The sequence below is a fragment of the Falco cherrug genome, chromosome 2, assembly GCF_023634085.1.
Source record: "Falco cherrug isolate bFalChe1 chromosome 2, bFalChe1.pri, whole genome shotgun sequence".
Taxonomy (NCBI): Eukaryota; Metazoa; Chordata; class Aves; order Falconiformes; family Falconidae; genus Falco; species Falco cherrug.
In genome coordinates, this window is record NC_073698.1 from 4,074,295 (window position 1) to 4,096,372 (window position 22,078).

The 22,078-nt window shown below is 50.7% G+C and overlaps 1 protein-coding gene and 1 long non-coding RNA gene across 5 annotated transcripts; one reads left to right on the forward strand and one right to left on the reverse strand.

Moving 5' to 3' along the window:
• The first annotated feature begins 1,655 nt into the window (after positions 1–1,655).
• TSKU (tsukushi, small leucine rich proteoglycan) lies at positions 1,656–21,119 on the forward strand. 4 transcript variants are annotated; one of them, XM_055702935.1, is made up of 3 exons: positions 1,656–1,858; positions 4,385–4,466; positions 17,715–21,119. In XM_055702935.1, the coding sequence occupies exon 3, from the start codon at positions 17,722–17,724 to the stop codon at positions 18,778–18,780; it is 1,059 nt and encodes a 352-aa protein (XP_055558910.1). In that variant the 5' UTR covers positions 1,656–1,858; positions 4,385–4,466; positions 17,715–17,721; the 3' UTR covers positions 18,781–21,119. The 4 variants fall into 4 exon arrangements, with proteins under 4 accessions (XP_055558910.1, XP_055558912.1, XP_005441010.1 ...); XM_055702937.1 differs by lacking the exon at positions 1,656–1,858 and adding an exon at positions 2,275–2,651; XM_005440953.3 differs by lacking the exon at positions 1,656–1,858 and adding an exon at positions 3,395–3,728.
• On the reverse strand, positions 3,067–4,079 carry LOC114016318 (uncharacterized). The gene is made up of 2 exons (XR_003560718.2): positions 3,941–4,079; positions 3,067–3,401 (listed from the first exon to the last, which is right to left on the reverse strand). It is a non-coding gene; the product is annotated as an uncharacterized LOC114016318 (long non-coding RNA).
• Positions 21,120–22,078: the final 959 nt, after the last annotated feature.

Here is a 22,078-nt window from a genome sequence, read left to right on the forward strand (position 1 = left end):
GTGCTGACCGCTGGACTTTACCTCAGCCAGAGGGTTTAATTCCCAATTGCTCCAGCTTCAAACTGGTGTTTTGCTTTACTGAGGCCAACTTTGGCATGGCAAAGGCCTAGCGTGAGGCATGGAAAAATGAACAAAATGGAAAATCAAACAAAAGCTTCCAGCTTAGCAACTTCCCCCACCCAGAGCTATAAAAATGAACAGTGCAAAGGCCTTGGTGAATGGATCCCTGCAGCGGACTGTTCACGTCTGTATATAACACTGCCACTTTTACGTGAAAAATCACAGCCTGGATTAAGCGGTTTTCCCAGGGTTTTCCGTCAAAAGCACTTGGCTCAGAGGAGAACTGAGCACAGATTTCCTCTTTCTGGCTTCCTGGGGCTGCTTGTCCCCTCCTTGGCAGAGCTCTCAGAGTCAGTCTGATGGTGATTCCCAAAAAGCAGCTCCTAAGATGTAGGCATCAAGTAACCACATAACCCAGACAAGCCTCACTCAGAAGTTCAGAGGGTGGAGAGGAACCACTGAGATCTCCACTTGATGCCCCTGGTATCCCCTGCTTTGAGCCCCAGCGCTGGGTTCGCTGGAGGGGGGTCACCCCGCAAATCTGCAGGCAGGTCGTGGAGTGATGTGCTCTGAGAAAGCAGCTAAGCAGAGAAAAAAACTCTGCCTTTTCGCCACCTTTTCAGCACAAAGAGATGCTGAATGCAAATCTCAGTCACGGTTTTGCTTGAGGGCCATTGGTATGGGGCATGTGGCGCATTTCAAAGCACAAGCTTGACTGAAAGTAAACACAGGGAGCCTGGTTGTACCTTTATAACCTAAACTTTTTAAGAAACAAGCAACCACACAGCCTGGGACCTGGCACAGGCCACTAATGATGGCTAGTGCATGGGGGGTGCGGCGTGGGAAGCTGCAGCCAGGCACGGATGAGTCCCCTGTGACTCATGACCCTTGAGGTCCTTTTTGCCTTGTCCAGTGTCACAGCACCGTGACACTAGGTAGGTTCCTGATTCTTTTTCCAGTACCAGCATCACGACTTGAGCCGCTGCCTGGCCATTACACCTTAGTCAAGAAATTCTGATCCGGGGTTGCTCTTTCACAGTCTCCTTGGAGAAGTCCCAGAGACCTCCCATCCTACAGTGATGGGGTCCAGATTCTCTGTTTCCTAAACTGGATTACTACCTGCTTTTTGGGGTTTTTTTCTCCTTTATCCTATTTCAGGGGTTGCACAATACAATTTATAAGCGCCAGTCTCCTGCCTGCTGGCATTACTCAGACCTTGGTGCTGCCTTGTCCCACCCTGCACCCTGGGGTGCCGGAGCTGACCTTGGCCCCATACGCCTGGAAAACTGGGGGCAGTGCTCAGGAATAGCACCCGTCCCTGCAAATACAGGGTCTCGCTGGGAACACAGCTGTGCTGCTGTCAGGGTGACTCTGGGGTGATCCCCAAGAAAGCTAAGGGACAGCAAGGGATTGTAGCCAGGGGGATGCCAAGCAGCAGGGAGGGGGAGTGTGTGTGTGCAAAGCCGGCTTGACACCCCCCACCCCGCCTTTTCCCCCATGAGGGGGGTCTGCCAGCTCGGGAGTGGCACAGCCGAACCTAAGTCCTGCCTCCTGCCTCCTTCCTCCTCCTCCTCCCAGATGTTCCCTTGTGTGCAGCCATCTGTTGAGCTCCCTCCTCCCTCCTCCTGCGGGGAAGGGGGCAGCCCGCTTGCCCGGCCAGCTGCACGCCTTGGAGGAGGAGGAGGAGGAGGAGGAGGAGGAGGAGGAGGAGAAGGGAGAAGGAGGAGGGAAGAAGGGGACACCCGGCCCCAAGCCTCGCTGCTGCCGGCTCCCGCCGTGGGAACCGACCCTGGCCCTGGTAAGTCCCCCCCGCCGCCCCCAGCCCCGCGGGCAGCGGCCGGGGCAGGGGCTGCAGAGCCGCGGGGGGGGGGGGGGGGGGCGGGGATGGGGGGGGGGATGGGGGGGGGGCCTGCAACCCCCCCGCAACCCCAAATCGCATTTTTGGGGAGGGGGGGAGCTCGCTGTAAAGGGGAGCTGGGCCAGCCCTGGGGGCATCTGCTCGGACACCACCACCACCACCACCACCACCAGCCTCCGAGTGGTGAAACTTTTTTGGTGTGATGAATTTGCCTCGAGTGGGGGCTCGGGGAGGGGGGGGGGGGCACCGGTTGCAAAACACCTGGGGTGCTGCTTGGGGGTAAAGACAGAGGTCTCCGGTGGAGGTAAAGTACTTTTTTGCCTACCTCTGGCTTTGCCAAAGGATGGCGGGAGGGGGGGGTGGGATTTTGGGGTGCGTACGAGCCCCCAGCCCGGCTCCCCGCCCCCGGGGGGCTGCAGCCGGGGCGGGATGAAGCGTCTCCAGGCGGGATCTCTTCCCTTCTCCTTCCCCCGGTGCAATGGTGGTTTGTGGAGTGCTTGGGGATTGCCACGGCTGCAAAGTAATCCGAGCAGCAGCTGGAAGCTCCGCACCGCCTCCCGTGCCCGGCTTCGGGGCTTTGATTTCACGCAGGGCTCCCTGTCTCCCCCCTCCCCATCCCCACCCTCCCCCACCACCCTCCCCCGCCCTCCCCTCCCAACACGGCGGGGAGAGGAGAAGCTTTTTGGTCGGGCTCTGGTGCTGGGAAGCTCGCAGGGTTTGCAGCTAACACGAGGTAAGGGGAGAAAGGAGGGGGGGGGGAGGGGGTAAAGCTTAAGAGGGGGTTGCCTGGCTGGGGTAAAGAGTCTGAAGGTGCTGGGGGGTCTTCTCCCCCGGGTTGCAGAGATAAAAGCAGGGCAAAGCTCCCTGCCTGGGAATTTCCCATGCCTGTAAGTGGATTAAGCTGGAGGGGAAGGTGTGTTTGGGGAGGGGGGGGGCGGGGGGGGCAGAAGGGAGGGGAAGCAGACCAGGATTTTTTTGTTCTTATTGAAAAAAAAAAGAAAAGGAAAAAAGGCAAGAAAAAAAAAACAACCCTGCTGGTTGTGACTTTTGAAGCAGGAGGTCAGAAAGCACGGGGTTCCCCTGATAACGCACACACCCTGTAAACTTTTAAGCAGCTCCATGGAAACTTGTTATTAATGCTGCAGTCATTAAAAGGCACAGACCACGGCAGATTTATTAGCCCAGTTAACCACAACACGTGCCAGCTCTCTGGAAACAAAAGGGTCCGTCAACTTTCCTCCTTAGCTTGGGATCTGGGAAGGCTGGGAGGAGGGTGGCGGGGATGGAGCCGGCGGTGGCTTGTGTCGTGGGGAAGTGGCATCGCCTCCGTTAACTGACGCTCCGTCGTGGTTAGCTAGCGTGGTTAGCTAACGTAACTCGGTGGCAGCAAGAGCACGGCGAGCCGTGCCCAGCTCACGGCGTTCATCGCAGAAGCCCGGCGAGGATCCTCCGGTCTCCCAAGTCGACAGATTTCCCCGGGTGCCTGCCATGATAAATCAGCTGCCGTTAGCCTGAATAACCGCATTCACTGAAGTTACAGTAGGAAACTTGTCTGGGTGGACACTGTGCCATTGCTCCGCAGAGAGCAGCCGGCGCTGATCGCTGGCGTTGCGCTGAAATATTGCATTGATCGCCGCTCCAGAGCCCGCCTGGCAGCACGCAGGGCTCGGCTGCCGCGGTAGAGAGCGAGGCGAGTACCGGGGGAAGAGGCGCTGTGGAAAGACAGGGTTAGACCAACGCCTTGCCGATCTCCCCGGGAATAAGGAGCACGCTGGATGTGTTAGATGCTGAAAGGACCGGAGGGAGCCCGGTATGTCCCTGGGAGTATCTGCAGCCTAAACTTGGCTGGCTGCTCGCCGTCGGCGACCAGGCGCTGCAAAGGCAAAGCGGGTTAGCGTCTGCCGTTGTCCTGGCGCGGGGCACAGCTCGTGTCCCCTCGCAACCCACGGGAGCCTGTCCCGGAGAGGACATGGCAGGTGCTGGCTCACATGTAGGTTATAAATGGCCCGGCGAGGCCCTGACCTGTGCTTGGCCGTCGCCTGTCCCCGCTCGGGTGCGGGGTCCCTCTCCGGAGGCGGTGGGTGCGCGGGTGAGCGGTGCTGGCAGGAGGTTGGGTGGCAGCACCCGGACGGGTTCTCCCTTGCGGCATCCTGGAGCAGGCGTGCTGCGGGGCAGGCTGCTGGTTTGTGAATGAATTTGAGCAGCTGCTGGCAGAGACAGTGGGGAGCGATTACAAAATGCTGCGAGGCAGCAAGGACGTGGTGGACATCCCAGGGGACGTTAATTTCTGACGGCAAGGTGGGCTGGCGAGGAAGGCTGTAGGGTTGGGGTGAGGGTCTCCTGCACCCCTATTCTTTTAAGATTGAGTGCAAGGAATAAAACAGCATTGAATGGGTAGGAGGAAATAGCGAGAAGAGCTGTAAAACAAAAAGCGTGTGCAAAAGTCTTTTATTTTTTTGGATGTAGGAAAAAGGATCCTGTGCTCCCCAGCCCTGCAGTGAACAGCGGTGTGTGCCACCCCAGCGTCAGACAGAGCTTGGGAAAAAAGGTGAGCCACCGTCTTTCAGAGGTTTAGACTTTTCCCTCCATCCCTAACTGCTTTTTTTTTCTCCTCTTTCAGTCTCTTCTCCCTCCTCCTCGCTTGTCAGCTGGTTGGTGGGGAGAAGCAGAGGCTGGAGGGTGGGATAAGACAAGGCATCCTTGTCTGGCAGCCCTCCTGACCCCTGGCACCCCCGGGCTGCACACAGTAGCCACAGGGCTGGCTGCCTGGCAGGCTATCAAAAGAAACTTCCGAATGCGGAGAGGTATTGAGGGCTGGGAAGAGATAAAGGCTGGCTCGAGCAAGCCATTTCTTGTCTTAAAACTTGGCACCTGGAGCTAGCGAGGTGAATGTGTGAGCGGCTCAGCCATTCAGTACAGGGAAGCCTCGACATTTTCATTTGTATTGCAAATTTTACATTATTTTTTAAAATTTCCTGGGAGTTTCCATTGTTCCCTCTTGGAATATTCATGATGTGCAGCAGTGGGGGGGGGGGGGGGGGGGGAGGAAATAAGTGTTCTGAGAATCACTCCGGCCTCCCCCCTCCCTTGCAGATGCTGCAAGCGGTTAAAACAACCTGCCTGCCTTAGCACGGGACATTCCTGAGTTGCATTAACCAGGCTGGAAATCTGCCTGTTGCAGCAGTGGCAAACTGGTAAAAAGCACTTTATCTCTGCTGTAGCTGAGTGGAGGGCCATGTGCTGTGTGTAACAGCTGAGTGCTGGCATCTGTGGCTTTTCTTTTCCTTCCCCTTTTCCCCCTCCTGCTTCTTTTTTTCTCTCCATGTATCTGTGATACTGACTCCTCTCCTTTCCCCTGGTTTGTGCCTGGCAGCTCAAACCCGGGTGTAGGGAGAGAAATAGGGATATTTTTTTTTTTTAAACAACTTTGAATAAGAGAACCATTGTCAGGAAAAACTGAAACTTAAAGGCAAAGCACTGCTGGGGCAGATGGGTCAAACCTCATCATGTCTGAAGTCATATAAGTGCACAGAGCTCTCCAGGTGAGGCAGGACATGTCCCTGACCCCAAAATCACCCATTTTCCTCTCATCCTTAGGAATGAGATGTCTGTAGCAAGAAGCATGGTGAGTCCAAGCTTCACACAGCAGGACAGAGGAGACCCTTTCTCCAAAGCTCTTTAATTCCAGTGTAAAGGCTCAGTTCCCACCCAAGGTGCAACCCCTGTATCTACCCAGGACCAGGGCATTGCGACCTCTTGCAAGAGATCTCCAGCTGAAAGGTTTACAGGATGATAGGGTAACTCTGAATTTAGTCAGTCTTATGCACTGGAGGAGAGGACTGCTCTTCTGGACTGTCCCCAAAGGTCTCATGGTGATGTCCCTATCTCCTGTCTTCACAACATGGTGCATGGTGGCCTCCCCTGGCATTGGGGAGGGGAACAAGGTGCAAGGGTCCAGCACCATGTAGCCCGTATAGGGGGGCACATGTGAGGATGCTGTAGTTCGGGAACTTGTTCTGCTGGTCAGTGAACTCAGGTCAAATCAGTTTAGGAGGTGGCTTAATAGAGAGTGAAGTGGTCAAGGAAGATGGTTGTGTGCATCCTGGGTGACCTGCAGCATCTGCACATGGCATGGCAGAAATGCCACAGAGCTGCACCAAAAACAAGGGGACAGGATGGAGCCAGGGGAGGTGAACAGCATGGGTTGGCAGAGGTCCCTAGAGAGGCAGGCCTGATGTTCACAGCCACTGAGACTGCAGGCACACTTCAGAGTCTATGAATTTGAGGCATTTAGATACTTCTCTACCACAACCACCTCCCCAGGTGTCACCTTCCCTGTCCCTTAGCCTGGCTGCCCATTTTGCAGAGGGCAAAGCAAGGCTGGTTGTCCCAAGTGTCCAGACAAGGCAGGAGCTGAACGTGGTGCACAAGGACAGTGGTGGCATTTGTCTGGACCTGTTGTGGCAGTGGTGGTGTTGGCTGGGGTCTTCTGTGTGGGGTGAGACTGGGACATCTTGTCTTGTGCTCCCTTCTGGTGCGATTTGAACCTGAGGATGGTACCCCCATCCCCACACAAGAATGACCACCTCTCAGTCCTGCGGTTAGTCATCCTTAAGGTGTCGGGAGGGAAACTGAGGCACATGAATGGGGACTCGTGGTAACATCAGCAGTGAGAAATGGGTCCTGCTGGAGTTGCGTCTCCCAACCCACTATAGATGATCTTTCTCTCCAGAATCCCACACTGGCCAAGAGGGCATCCTAGGGCAGGGAGAGGAGTCAAAGGACTGAGGAGATACTAAAGACCACATCACTGGGGCACTGAAGCATCATCTGGGGTGGGAACTGTGGCTGGGGTGATGCCCCGCTGGTAAACCCTTTATCAGCTTTATGCAGATCCCCTTCCCCTTCCCAAATCCGCCCTCACCAAATCTTGTAGGATACCCACTGGGCATAGCCAATGTCTCACGAGCTTCCTCGGGGTGGGAGCAGCTCCTGAAACCCCAGCTGATGCTCTACCAAGCGGTTTTGTTGGCATTCATTGTTCACAGTGTCACATTGCAAGAATTACTGGGGGGAAGAAAGGCCAGGAGGGGAATGAGACGGGAGCCTCCAGCTGTGCTGTTTGCAACAATAATGGCCAGGATTGTATTTATTATCTTCTTGGTGGAGGGTCTGCAGCTGCACACGGAGAGCCACAGGCAGCAAAGAGGCCCAGAGATTATTGTGCATGGGAAAAAAAAAAAAACAAAACAACCACAAAAATAAATAAAAAAGCCCACAAAGAAGCCCTGGGCAGGCTGGAGCAGTGCTGAGGGGCACCCAGTGTAACATCACCTCCTCGCTTTGCCCTCCCTTATCGAAGACAGCAGCCCCGCAGGGCTATTGGGAGGAGGGAGGCTGGGAGCTGCTGCCTTTCAGAGAGCTGAGGCCACATGGTATCTATCCTCTTAAAACCCTTCCAGCTCCTGCCAGGGCTGGAGGCATTGCCCAGCTGGGGTGAATTTCTTTTCCGTCTCCTTTACGCATGATTTCAGCTGGTGCTGGCTGCCTCTGCTTGCTGGAGTCGGGCACAGCACTGTGACTGAGGCACGACGTCGGGGGCAGCATGTGGACATCTGATTTGCAGCCACTTCTGTTTCAAGGAGAAAGGGCTGCAAAGCCCTTAGAGATACAGGATGATGGGGCTGCTATGAGCTGTTCAATCCTGGCGGGCAGTATCTCACCAGGAAGGGCAGAGGCATCACCCTGGGATATATCGCCTTCCCCTGGCACCATCCCTCCTCTCTTTTCCTTCCTTTCCCCTGCCCAGCTCATCCTCTCCAGGGGAACCCATCCATGTCCATCCATGCAGCAAGGTCCTTCTGCAGCTCAGGCCAGCCCACTGGCATGGTTAAAAGCAAACCAGGTGAGGGATGTGGGGTACATCCATAGATGTCGCGCCTTTCCCTCATGGACCAGACAGCTGCTGGTGGGTCCTTGCAACCTGCGCTCCCCTGGGATGGAACGTTGTGTATGCCACCCCAGGCTCACCCATGGCAGATGGCATTTCCCAGCTTGGGCACAACGACGTGGCTGAGTGGCTCTGTTAACAATTAAACCCAAGAAGCGTCCATTGTGGGTAGGAGGTTTCTTCTTCCCGTGCTGCAACTCTTGAAGTTTCTTGCTGGCAGGGTGTATGGTGTTCGTCCCAGAGTGCATTCCTCTTGAATTATATCATGTCTCGGGGAGCCAGAGTGCCGTGAAAAAGTATCACCACAGCAGGAGCTGGCACAGGAGCCGGCTGGGGTTGAGGGTCAGATGTGGGAGAGCATCATCAAGGGCTGAAACTACAGGAGAAGGCTGCTGGGATCACTTTAGCTTCCAATAATGATCTGTTAAGAAATGAGGCCCTGCCTCAGTTTCATGCTTTAAAAATTCACATCATCTTGCTGGCTTTCTTAGTCTGGCACCAGGAATGGTCAGAGAGGAGGGAGAAGCATGTGCAACCCCAAAATTTCACAGCTTCATCTGCTCCATCATTTTTAAATTGATCTTTTTGCAAAGGGGGACACAGCCCTGAAGAAAGAGGGTTTAATCCTCCCAGGGTTACTGCTGTGATCTGGGTAAAGCCTGGGTACTCGCATCCTCCCTGCGTGCATCAGAGCGAGCCCTTGGGCGTCGGAGATGATGGGGCAGGGGGATCTGTTGGTAACTTTACCAGGTCCCTCTACAACAAAATGCATCAGAATTGGTGTAAACCTCTCCTTTTGCTGTGAAGCGCCATGCCGAAGGGGTGGTCTGTCCTTCTGTTCGTGCCAAAATAACTCCTCTGCAACACAGACTGCCCGTTCTGGGATGTGTCACTGGGTTTATGATAAAGATCCTATTCGGGCTGAGTTTGAGACAGTTAAGAAAATATTTGTGTTCCTGGCTGAGATGAGGTCTCTGTTATGCTCAGCGAGCGCCAGGATAGCGAGACCTCCTGTTCCTGGAAATGCTCACGGTAACGAAGAGAGGGGGGTGGGAAGCAGGGGTTGCTGGGGATAAAAGGATTTGGGGTGGTCACCCCCGGGGTGATGCTGGGGCAGGAGAAAGCCCTGAGCTCCTGCATACCTTGTGGGCACCTTGTTTGATCCCATGTATCTAGTGCTGCTGGGAACCGGTGTGGGGCTGACAATGCTCCCAGTTTGATGCTCCCCAGTTTGAGCAGTCCTGCAGCTGGCATAGCCAGGAGCCAACAGTGGGGCCAGGATGCTCACATTCCGTCTGCTCCCCGCAAGCCCCGTGAATCCCCCACCGGTGCTGCCGGGAGGTTCCATGCCGTGCTGACGCCTGCCTTCCCCATCCACAGCCCCTCCGGAGGCTTGGCAAGCTTCATTTCCTTTTGGGAACGCCTCCTCCGGGCACAAGCACAGCTCAGCATGAGGCTGGCGAGCAAAATTGCTTTCAAAAGCCACGGGAGATTATTTCCCTCACCCCAAATAAAGCTGCTATTAACCTGACAGTTTCCCTGGGCTAAGTGAGGAAGGGGAATTTTTGTGTAAAACCCTGGTGCCACAGTAACATAATTCCTAATTTGCTGGTGCTGGAGGTGGCACCAACTTTTTCCCGCTTGAGGTGAAATTCCTGGGAGTTGGGCTGTATTGTTTGCTTCCAAGACGTGTCTTTTTGAGACGCACTGCTCTGGAGGTGGCAGAAATAGTCTGTATTTCAGCCATGGATGTAAATCAGCTGGAACTCACCGTATGGGCTGGCAGATCTGCCCACACAGGTTTCCTTTTGCCAGAGCCCAAAATACACCACACTGCACCCAGATTTCCTCCTGGAGGGGGGGATGAGGGATGCTGGAGGGGGGAGACTGCACAAGTGGAATAAACTGTTAGCTTAGTTTAAACACTAGGATGATAAATTACCTGTGGCCTCTTGCAAAGCAGATGGGATTTGTGACATTACAGTTGGAGCAAAGAATATTTTAATAGGTCTTTCCCATTCTTTTATGAAGAAAGGATTTTTTTTCCTTTAGAGAAAAAAAAATAGAGCAGAGGCTGTTTCAGCTGAGCGAGGGGTGTCCCATGTTTGAAAACAAACCCATCATGTGAAACTGTAGGGTTTGGAGGTGCTCTAGATCAATCCCGTATGTCTTCTCTGAAGCCCACGTGGTGGGTTGCAGGGCTGCTTGGTTTTGGCTTTGGGGTTGGGAAATGCTTATGATGCTTAACAATTTGGCTTTGCTCTTGCTTATCTTATCTATCCCATCCCCTGTAACATCTATGAAAATCTCCCTGAAGGATGGAAAGCATGGGTGGGATGCTGGTTAATCATGGTGGTTTTGGCTCAGTGGTTTCTCTATGTCCGGAGATGAGAAAAGTGAATGGAGATAACTGAGATTTGGGGAAAATGAGGAATGGTGTCTTGTTTTTTCCTTCCCTACCACTTCTGGCTGTCCACAACCCAAATTCCATGGGTTTTGGTGAGATGTGGACTCGATGCAGAGCAATGGAGTTCTTGTCCAGATCTGGGAGCAACATCTCAACTCTGTTTATGGCAGTTTTGTCCTCTCTTGAAATCACTTCAGTGGGGACAAAGCACCCCACAGAGCAAATAAACCACTGGCTCATGATCTCCTTGTCTTGGCTGCCACCTGTGATCCCTGGGGACCCAGGGTTAGGAAGAATAAATCCTTCCATGAGCCCATCCATCCCCATCATGCCACCCACCCTGGTCTGCCTTAAATACAACCACTTCTCTGCACTGAGGGAGGAGAGGTGACTTTTTCTTTCCATCCCCAGTTTGGTGCCTATTGTACTTCATTCTTCCATCACCTGGTAATGTCGATTTCTGATACCACTGGGCTAATTACTTGCTAACAACTCCCCCTTTGGTGGTGAGGCTCTTGACTGAATGCAAAGGAGGTGCTTTTACATACATTATTAAAAATCACTAAAGCAGAAAGGAGTTAATAGAGAAATCATTTCCCCCCCTCATTCCCTGCATTTAGTTTTGATTTCCCCCAGTGAGTGGGGTGACGGGGCAAAAAGTGTTCAGGCACCTGCGGGATGATTTCAGCTCCTGGTCAGGCCCTTTGTGTCTCTGTACATTGAGCCATAAGGGCTAAAGCCACTGTCCCAGTGGCAGAGTTTCCTCCCATCCCAGTGCTTGCCTGCACTGGTGGGGCAAATAGGGTGAGGAGAAGGAGAAAACTGAACTGGGTTGCACATCCCTTTCCTTATATCCTGGTGGGTGGCTGGGGATGGCTCTGCTGTCTTTGCAGAGATTTGCACTTCCCACTGACAAAACCGTCAGTGTGAAGGGTGATAACCTATCACTCCAAAGCAACTTGTGCAGTGGCTCCTGATGGAGGGCTCCATGAAATTAAGCTGAATTTAGAAGAGCCAAGAGACTAATTCTCACCCTGCTGTCACTTACACCTAAAGCAAGTCCACTGAACTCCCCCAAGCCCATCTAAGCAAATGCAGGGTCAAACCTAAATAGCATATATATATATATATATATATATAAAATAATGAGAATCTTGTACTCTCTTTAGCTCTCCTCTCCCTAAATCCAAGGAGTCATGAACACCGAGTACAAAACCAGGACTGGTATTTGCAAAGTGTACGCCAGTCCAGCCAACAGCAAAAAATACCAAATGGCTCAGGAAGCCCTGTTCCCATTTACACCAGAACTCCTTTGTGAGGAAGCACTAATTGGTTTAATGAGCTTTACAGAGGGGGTAAACGTAACTCTTTGCTGCATATATGTAGGGAAGCCTTCTGCAGGGAAGAGCCAGTCTGAAGCAGGCAGAGCAAAAGCCTGGATGACCTTTTACTGTCAATAGATTTGCACAAAAGGAAAGGAAAAGAAAAGGAAAAGGAAAGGAGAAAAGAAAAAAAAAAAAAGAAAAAGGAAAAGAAAAAAGAAAAGACAAAAAAGAAAAGAAAATAAAGAAAGAGTAACCTTGTCAGCAGCAGTTTCTTTATCATGTGAGGGGTGTGAGCCTGCGAGTTAAGGGATTAATGGTTGCTGGCTGTAGGCTGGTTTGAGCCAGCTCCACTGTCTGGTGTATGGGATCTGGAGACCAGGCTGTGATTGCATCTGTGGCGTCATTTGGACTCAGCCCCGGAGAGTCCGCACTGGAAAAGTGTAGCTGTTGCTAGTGCTGCACTTTACTCGATAATTATTCTTATTTTACAGAATAATTAACAGGAGGAGACAGGGGGAAAGGTCCCTGAGGCAATTTTATCGTTGGAAAAGCAACTCAGGAGCATCATGGTGCTCCGAAGCTGCCTCTCAGAGCCTCCCAAGTATTTAAAGACAGAAAGAGCCAGTTATCTTTGGTTTCGTTATTTTTTCTTTTGCAGCCTGGAGGACTTATGGCCTGTATCATATCCTATGCAGCTTGTTTCACTTTCCCATAACGTTCCCTTTCCCCTGCCCCCAATTAGTGATTGCAGCCAAGTGGGCCTTGTGGGCCTTGCTATAAAGACTTTGTTTTTTCTTTACTTGGCTGATGCAAGAGTCAGAAGACAATCCCCTAAACTTCTTCCCGATGAAATATTGTTGCTAATCCAGCTCCTCTGTCCTTTGCTAGAACAGCAACTCTGTTTGGGATAGGTGGACTCCTGGTCTTCCTTTTTGCTTCTTTTCTCTAAAGGTTGTTCTGTTGTTAATCGAGGATTTCCAGCACCACATTGGCAAGAAACCTGGAAATTGTCAGGATCTTTCCACCATGCCTTAAGCACGTAGGGATTTGCGTCATACCTGATCTGCTGTAATTGTGGGCTGCAGTGGAAAAGACAGGTCCTTTTTCCCCCATTCCTGTGTCAGAGCCCGATTTGCAGGAAAATTGACCCACCAAAGGGGGAAAAGGAAGATTAGGGTTTTTTTGTTGGATGAGTGAGCTGAACTGATTCATCCTGGGTGCAGCTGGTTGCTGGGTGGGACTTGGGTCTGGAAGATGCAGCCAGGGGTGGGGTGGGAAGCAGTATACTGGGGAGACTAGGCATCCTGTTCCGCCACAGACAAGGTAGACATGGGGCATCCCCAAGGATGGGTCTGCTCTTAGGTGGCTTTCATACCCTCCTGGAGCAGTTTTTCTCTCTTCACCCCACTGTAGAGACAACCTGTGTTTCTGCACTTCTTACTTATGTACCTTAAGCTTCATTGGGTGACTTCAGGTCTTCAGCTCCGACTTCTGCTGCATTTCAGCCGATGCTTTGACAAGTGGCATATTCAGGGGGGCTGAGGAGTGCAGTGTGAAGAACAGGGCAGCCATTTTCTGACTCCATCAAACAATGAACTTTAAAACACCTCCTCCTTGTATTTTTTTTTAATTAATCCTTGATTTTTGGTGATAGGGATTTCTGGCTTGGTGGTTGCCAGGGCAACCGGAGGTAGCCTAGGTAGCATCCTTTTCATCTCTGCATTCCTCAAGGGGGACGCATCCCCAAGCAATGGGCTTCCATCCAGGGTGGGATGTGTTAGCACATCTCCCTTGGATGGGAACGAGGTGGAAAAGTCTCAGCTGTGGATTGGGGAGGATAGTGGGAAATGTCTTGTTTTGAGGAATGAACAGGAGAAGGAGGAAAGCAAGTGCAGTGAGAAGTGTGAATTTGCAACACCACTATAACAGGGATTACCTCTCTCCTACCCCACGCCCTGACCATCAGCTGAGACCTGGGTTTCCTCTGAAGGCTGGTTTTAAAATAAGATTATAATGTTCTTTTTGGCAGAGAAATCTCAGTGTGAGGTTTCTGCTCAAGTCCTGCCACATGACATTGCAGGGGATGAGCAGAGCAGGGAGGAGACATCAGGGCATCTGCAGGCTTAGGGAGAGATGCGGGATGTGGGGAGAAGGCTAGCACCCTGCTAGGAGCTTGGCCCAACCTTGGCTCCATTATCCACCACAGGGTCTCCCTGGGGTTGTCTCAGGATATTTGCCGTGCAGAAAGGATGAGCAAGATACAAAAACCAGAGCCCTGCAGCCACTCTGGACACGTAAACCGTGGGAGACAATACTGCACCCCCCCACAGCTCCTGTTAAAATCAGGGGGTATAACAAGTCCCTCTGACCTGTGAAATGGCCAAAATTTATCCCTAGGATCTCTCCACACCACAACACCCATAGAAGTGAAGAGGTCATGGCTGGACTAGCCCAAGGGTGGGCTGCTTTCTCCTGGTGACTTTCCCCCCACCATCCCAGGTGATGGTGCCAGTGGTTTCTGGTCCATGGTGTTCCCTTCAGGTGAATCTCCCCAGCGCTGCAGGAGGATAACTCATCTTCCTTTTACAAGGGGATACCTTGGCCTCCTGCCTTTATCAACAGAGCAGCTCGCAGGCAGCAATCCAAAGGCAATTTGATGCGGTTTCAGATGCACGCTGTACACAGATGAACTGTAAATGCCTGTGGCATGTCTCTTTTCCCATTTCAAGGAGCACTGTCGATCGCTCCATGCAATGATTAAGCATGCCTGTACCTGACTAAGCTTTTCATTGATTATTTGGCAATGCAGAAGTCTCTCTCTTGGACTGGAAGATGACCAGAACGTTTATTTCTCCCATCTTTTATCAGAGTTATTAGCCAAGTGGCTTGTTAGCCAATGAATGCTTCATGCTGCTCTGCAAGGGAGTTTTTAACTGGTAGTAGTGGATTGAATCTCATCTGCAAAGCAATTGCAGAGCCAGTAAGAGAGAATCTGGGGTAGTGCTGCAAGAAGGAAGGAGGCAGTAGACACTGCAAATATCTAAGCTGAGCTTTCCGTACTGCATTTCAGCTGTGTAATGTTTTGTCCTTGCTGCTGGCTGGAGTGATGGGTGTTGCAGTGGGAGTCACTGATCTGCCTCCTTCTGGTGATAATTTTTGGGGCTGATCAGGAAGGGAATTCCCATGTCAAAAGGGGTTTGAGGAGCTGCATAGCAAAGCTCAGCGCTGGCTTTAATTCTCCTCTCAGTTTATAGAATCACAGAATGGTTTGGGCTGGAAAGGACCTGAAAGGTCATCTAGTTCCAACCCCCTGCCATGGGCAGGGACACCTTCAGCTAGATCAGGTCACTCGGAGCCCTGTCCTTCCTGACCTTGAGTGTTCCCAGGGATGGGGCACCTACCACCTCTCTGGGCAACCTGTGCCATTGTCTCACCACCCTCATTGTAAAAAATTTCTTTCTTATATCTAGTCCAAATCTCCCCTCTTTTAATGTAAAACCATTACCCCTTGTCCTGTCGCTACAGGCTCTACTAAAAAGTCTGTTCCCAGTTAAACTAGGACTTTGGAGATTGTCCTCTTGCTTTTCTTTGGGTGTCCCAGCAGGAGCCCACAAAGGTCTTAGCAGTACTCAGAAAGCCAAGTCTCACACTGATGTGTCTCTGGACCTGCTGGGGTTTGATCCGGTTCCCATTGGAGCCAACGGGATGCCACAAGGAACTGAGCTGGGCTTTTGAAGAAGAAGTTAGGAGGTGCTTTCCCTGCTGTAGACAACCAGTGGGGATAGCCACTGGGTGGGATTTGGGAAAAAAACCACCAGTAGGCTGAGCTGACACTAATGCAGGTACTTCCCTGTATATGAGACATGTAATGTCTGAGGTTTTGGGTTTTTAGTTTCCAAAGAGCTCCCCACTGCCATAATTTCCCCTGGTAATAAAACATTTAAGTGTGTTCCAAATGCAGCTTCACGGGGGGGAAAAATAAAAAAAGAAAAAAAATCAAAAAAAAGCAGCAGTATTTAGTTTTGGAGGGACCACAGAAGGGAGCAAGCTGTGGTCTTGTCTGCACAGAACCAGAGGGGATCAGCCTTGATGTCACTAGGAGAGGGATATCTGGAAACGTGTCTGCAGGCAGGAGCTCTACCCACTGTGTCCCCTCGGCACACATACGTGTTTTCTCAAGAAACAGTTGAGATGGGCTGGAGTAGGGCTCGTCTTACTGAATTTCTGTTATTTCTATAGAATAATGGACCCCAGAGGACTGCATGTTGGCCTTCAGCAGTGCTTTGGTTGCATGCACTTTGGCCAGAGTCCCAGTCTCTGCTCTCTATTTGCAGGAGGTCTGAGAGTTACTGCCAGACAAGTCGTACCAGTGATCAGGACAATATTTTTGCAACTCTTTTTCCCCTTTGCAGTTCTTTTGCACATTGGCAAGTAATTCCTGGTCGGTCTCCTGGGAAGGAGGGCAGGGCCGAGAAGACGGTGCTGAAAAGGAAGAGAAGCTGCTGCCAAAGGGTGGGTGAGGGAAGATGAAGTGTGAACTTCTAGGAAATGGTCCTGGGAAGGTGCAAGGGCTGTGGGGAAGGCGCCTCAGCCAGATCAAAGGCTGTGTGGGAAAGGTGATACTGCAAGGAAGTTAACAAAGTGCTTTTAAACAGTGATGGAAAAGGTGAGAATAGAGACCAGGGGGGCTGAGATGGGGACTGGAACATGTGTTTAAAGGGGACTTTTTTCTTTTTTTTTTTGGCTAAATGAGTGCTTGGCAAGTGTGTCTTTGTTTATGGCAATCAGCATAGCCAATGACCAGTGCTAGTGGATCTCATGCCTGGTTTGGTGGGAGTTTTTGTAGCTAACCTCCTGGAGACCTTGCTGATAAGGCATGAGGATCCATCACCCATGACTGCAATGGAAACAAATGAGGACAGCCCTTGCTGCCTCTGCTGACCTGCGGGATGCTGGCATGCTCCAATTTACCCTCTCCAGAGATGCTTTTTTGGCTGGCTCTTGAAATTACACAGTTCTGTTCCCCACAGTTGTGAAAAAGAACTGCTAGGGTGCAATCTGAAGAGGCCCAGCAAAGTCAGGTCAGCTCTCTTCCACCCTCAGCTGTGAGGCTGGAGGGACAGAAATGTCTTAGATGGAGGAGGGCCAAAAGCAGAGGGTTGGAGACAGCTCCTTGCTTGTTGGCGTTGTTAATCAGAGATAATACTTAATGTATTTAGCAAAGACTGCCCAGAGGCTCTATATGAAATAAATCAGATCTTTCCACTTGATGCCTGTGCAGGAGGCCAGGCCCAACACAGTAGAGTCTGGGTTAGACTGAGCAGTTCTTGGTTCGTTTGCTCTGGCAGGCAAGGAACCAAGTGGCTGTTGCCTGTCCCACCTGCCACCAGCCTGAGAAGGGTTGGTTTTAGCCACCTGATATAAAGCAATGGTCATACCTACCTAAACACTTCTAAATTTGCATCTGAAGTCTATGCAAAGGACACGTGCTGTCCATTTGGGCAGTAGGCAGGTGGCCTTTCTAGCTGTTCATCCGCGATGATGTTCTGATGATGCCATTATCTCTGTCATCTATAGGAAATCTGAACGGAGCTTTGGTTTTTCCTTTCCTGATAATACTTTTGGACACCTAAGGCTCCCACTGGGCACACAGCCCAGAAAAATGATTTCTCCAACCTGTCAATGCAGGGTCTTAAACCCAGTGCTCCCCAAACCTACACACATGCCGTGACTTGAAGACCTCTCTGTACTGGTTTGCTAGGCTGTAAAATGGCTGTTTGAGCTGCCATTTAGCTTCTTCCATGGTCCAGTCAAAAGCATGCATGTTGGATAGATCTTTCTTCAAGGCAGCCTGCTTTTCTTGCAGCTAATTTCCAGTTGCATCTTCACTTGGTTGTATCTGCAAAGACTGTTGACCCAATTTTTCTTCATTAAATTCCTGCTAGGGTTCGTAACATGAGAGACAACGTGTTTGGGATATCCATGCTATTTAAGACTGTACTTTATCTATCCCTTTGGAAAGACAGAGCGGAAGACTGCACAACTCAAACTACATCTACAGTAGGGTAATTTCTGTGGCAATTAAATCTATTTCCTTATCTTCTTGTTTTCCAGGTCAACAATGCAGTCCCTAGCCTGGTTCAATTTGCTGCTTCTCCTTCCTTGTTTTGGTACGACCAAAACCTGCTTCCCTGGCTGCCACTGCGAAGTTGAAAGCTTTGGTCTCTTTGACAGCTTTAGCTTGACCAAGGTGGACTGCAGTGGAATAGGCTCACACATTGTTCCCGTCCCAATCCCTCTGGATACCTCCTACTTGGATCTATCATCAAACAAACTGGAAACAATCAATGAATCAATGCTTACTGGCCCCGGGTACACCACCTTGGTAAGCCTCGACCTGAGCTACAACAAAATTGCCAAGATTTCCTCCACAACCTTCTCCAGGCTTCGGTACCTGGAGTCCTTGGATCTGAGCCATAACTCTCTGCAAGTCCTTCCGGAGGACTGTTTCTCCAGTTCTCCTTTGGGTGACATAGATTTGAGCCATAACAAGCTCTTGGATATCGCTATGGACATTTTTGCTTCAAAAGGTCAAGGAAAATCCCTGAATGTGGATCTATCCAATAATAAGCTCAGCACAATGACAAGGCACCGTGAGAAGAGCATCCCCAACATCCAGAACTTAAATCTTTCTGGAAACAGGCTAACATCTGTGCCAAACCTTCAAGGTATTCCTCTCCGATACTTAAATCTTGATGGGAACCCTCTAGTCAAGATTGAGAAAGGAGACTTCATGGGGCTGAAAGATTTGATTCACTTATCCCTCAGTGGCCTGAGTGGCTTTGGAGAGTTATCTCCTTACAGCTTCAAGGAGCTACCAGCCCTCCAAGTTCTGGATTTATCCAGCAATCCCAACTTGAAGTCACTGACTGCTGAAGTTATCTTTGGTCTGAACTCCCTACAAGAGCTCAACCTCTCTGGAACAGGTGTGTCATCCTTGCCAAAGACTGTGCTTAAATACCTGCCTTCCATCAAAAGCATCACCTTGGGGAAGAACATACAGTGTCTTAAGACCATCAAAGAAGGCCAGTACCACCGACAAATTGGGCTGACCAAAAAAGAGGTCCTCAGTTGCCACGACAGTCACGGCTCCGTAGCAGCAGCACCTTACGTTTCGTGATGAAAGCTGGGGAGAGGGGGTGGGTGAGGGAGGGGGGAGGGGCGTGGGGTTTGTACAGATGTCGGACTGAGATGGCTTGCAGTGTGCCTTTTGTAAAACTGTCAATAATTTATATATTTGTATATGCCAATACTTGATCGTTTGTGAATTTTATAAACTCTCAAAAATCCTGGCCCATGTCATCTGCAAGCTCCAGATTTTACCTGGTGCGTTGAGGTCCTCACGGAGCCGGTTAGCTCAAGAGTGGTGATGCTGCACAACGGGGACCAAGATGCTCTGCAGGTCCCAGGGCAGAACAGTTGGCTTGGAGCAAACTTTTGTGCTCCAGACACGTTTGTAGGAGCAAAGCTATGTCTCTCCAGAGCACACACCAAAACGTACCAACTTTGTAGCTACTTGCTTAGAAACCCATGTATCATCCTATTTTTAATTATTACTCCCGAAGAAGTGCCTTCTGGATGTTGCCTTCATTAGCAGCACCCCGTTCCCTGTCATGCACTTTCAGTCTTGAAGAAACATTTCCAGACAAACCTGAATACAGGGTGCTCCTAATGTGCTGGTTTTTACATGTTATTTGCATAGGTGTGCAGTGAACGTTGAGTAAGTTGAGAACTTTTCCCACAGTTTTCTCCCTGTTTTCCCGTCTCAATCCTTTTCATGTCTAATTACTTTAGGTCCAACCTTGGCAACCTCCTGTCTTTCTAACCTTAGCGAGCCATGGCTCAGAGGTGATGTGCAGCAGAGTAAGGGAAGCAGAGGGGTCTGCCAGCAGTCACATCTCACCCAGGAACCAGCCTCCGATGAAGCAAATTAACTGAGTTGCAAAGCAAAGAGATCATGTAGCCTAGCGTAAATAAATAAATAAATAAATAGAAATCCCTCCTCCCTTTCTGGGGAAGCTTGGAAGAAAATTTTGGCAGGGATTGTCATCTTGACAACCTTATCAAACCAAGAGGCAGACCCAGAAGACGTGTGAGTAAGCTGTTTTTCCATGATGACGTTCCTCATCTAAACACATCTGCGACTCAGCTGGGCACGTGTGAAGCAATTTCCAGCACCAAAACACTCTTCAGAATGTGCCACGGGAAAAAATTAACACTGATTCCTGCAACTCTGGAGTGTTTTGTCTATCACAGGAAAGATCTTGGGTTTTTTTTTCCAGAGTTGTGGTTTTTCTTTCTCTCACACAGCTCCTTGGCTGCCAACTGAAAGCTGATAAAAAGCCTGGTCCTCAGAGATTTACTCGTTTTTTTCCTCCATTGCTGAAATGCTGGCAAAGCAAAGGGGGGCCCCTTTCGTCCCTCTTCTTCCCCAGGCTAGGAGAAAGGGGGAGAAGGCAGCACAGCATGACTCAATGCCACGTGTGAAGCCTTCAGCTTGCTTATAGGAGCTCCTATATCTGGCACGCTCTGCCCTGAGGGTGGGATGTTGTGGATGGGGGGGTCCTGCTCAGGCTGATCTGTGCCTGGGTCTCTGAACCCAGCCTTGCATCAGGGCAACCTTCAGTGTTCGAAAGGGATTTAGAGAGGTCCATGCAAAGGTGATGCAGATATAATACCATCCGACAACCCTCCTTGGGAGTGTTGGGAGGAGCTCAAACTTCATCCTCACACCCCCAAAGATCTTTGCAAATGGAAACACTGTTGCCCAAAGCAGCTGTCTCCAGGGATGGCTGAAATCCACTAAGGCCATAAAAGCCAAAGTCAGCACCTCATTTTAGATTCTGAAATCCCTCTGCCACATTTTCATCTGTCTCTGGCTCAGTGATTTGTTTGGGGACCTGAGGGTGGGATTTTAACCTTTTCTTTCAGTGCTGGGGCTTTTGCCCCTCTGCTGAATCTTTGCAATGCTCAACCAGCCTTCACAATCACAAGAAACACGATTTTCTTAAAAAGGCAATGGGACTGCCTACAGCAGGGATCTGGGGAGGAACAGCAACCCACTGCAGTGCAAGACGGGGGCAGTTTGGGAGGAAGGGGGTGTTTTTTAGTGGATCTTGCCTTTTTAAGAGAATTCTTTTCTGCTGGCAGAAAAAGTAATTTTTAAAAAAATGTTTAATTTTATAAATCTGTACGTAGATTAAAAGTTACGGGATCACATACTGTTAAAGTTACTGTCTTTGTGCCACTGTGGTAAATTTAAAACCCAATGTGACAATCCAACTGAAGACTGCAAGATTTCCTTGTGTAATCTCACACTTGCTGCTGGCTAAACAAGTCTTAGCAAAAGCTGGCAAATACCGTCGCTGTGTTAGTTTGTTTTTTTTTAAAGAACCTCTGCAGCATTGTAAGGCTTTGTGATTACTCACAATATAATAAAGTGATTTGGAGGAGAATAAACCCAGATCCCCCAGATTTATTGTCTTAGCGCTGGGAGGGTGGCAGCTGTCACCGGGTCCAAAGTGCTTCTTTCCTTGCTCTGCTCAGCCCCATGGGTGTTGCATCTCCAAACTGGGGGCAGGATTTGTCCCACAGTGTTTGGCTCACTAGGCTCTTCGACTGGCAGACAGGCTTGAGAGCTTCACTGGCTGACTAGAAGGAAATTACGGACACATGGCAGTGGAGCAGCCTAAGAGGATCTGGAGCAAATTTCCTGTTCCAGGATCTACTCCAAAGCTTGTCAGAGATGGTGGGGATCTCTTCATGGACTTGACCAATGTGGGACACGGGCTGTTAGGGTTGAAAGGCTGCATTTGCAGAGTGGATGAAGTGGGGAGAGCCCATGAGCTGTTTCACAAGACCATGGGGGCGGGAGGAAATGAAGGGGTGCAGGTGTGATGCCACAGTACAGAGAGCTGCACACTGCCAGACCGCAGAGCTTTCAGCGGTGAGATACACGTGGTCCAGTCTCAGCACTGCTCTCCAAGGAGCGGGGGCTGCTGTGTGGAGGGCTAAGGGCATGCAGAGCCATTGCAACTCAAGAATAAATACAGTCCTCTCAGGAGGGCTTTGCTGCTCTTAAATAGCAGATTTAATTTTAAGTACTTCTCAGTGCTGTGTATAAAAGCAGTGTGAGCAGCACCTCAGGGAGAAAACTGCCTCTGGGAAGCTGCAGTGTTCCTGGTCCTCCCAAGCCTGAAGGAGCAACAGCATCGCCCACCCAGGCAGGCAGAGCTGTAGGCTGCCTGGAGGAGGCTGTTGGTTCTTCATCTGCCTCCCAAAACTGCCCTGTCCTCCAGGATGGCATGCAAGGTACAGTTGGACTATAACCTGGGGGCTGACATCTCTAGGCAAGGCCAGATCTTGCTCCCAACACTGTTATAGACTGTAGGTCCCTTAGAGGTGACCACTCCTCTGGT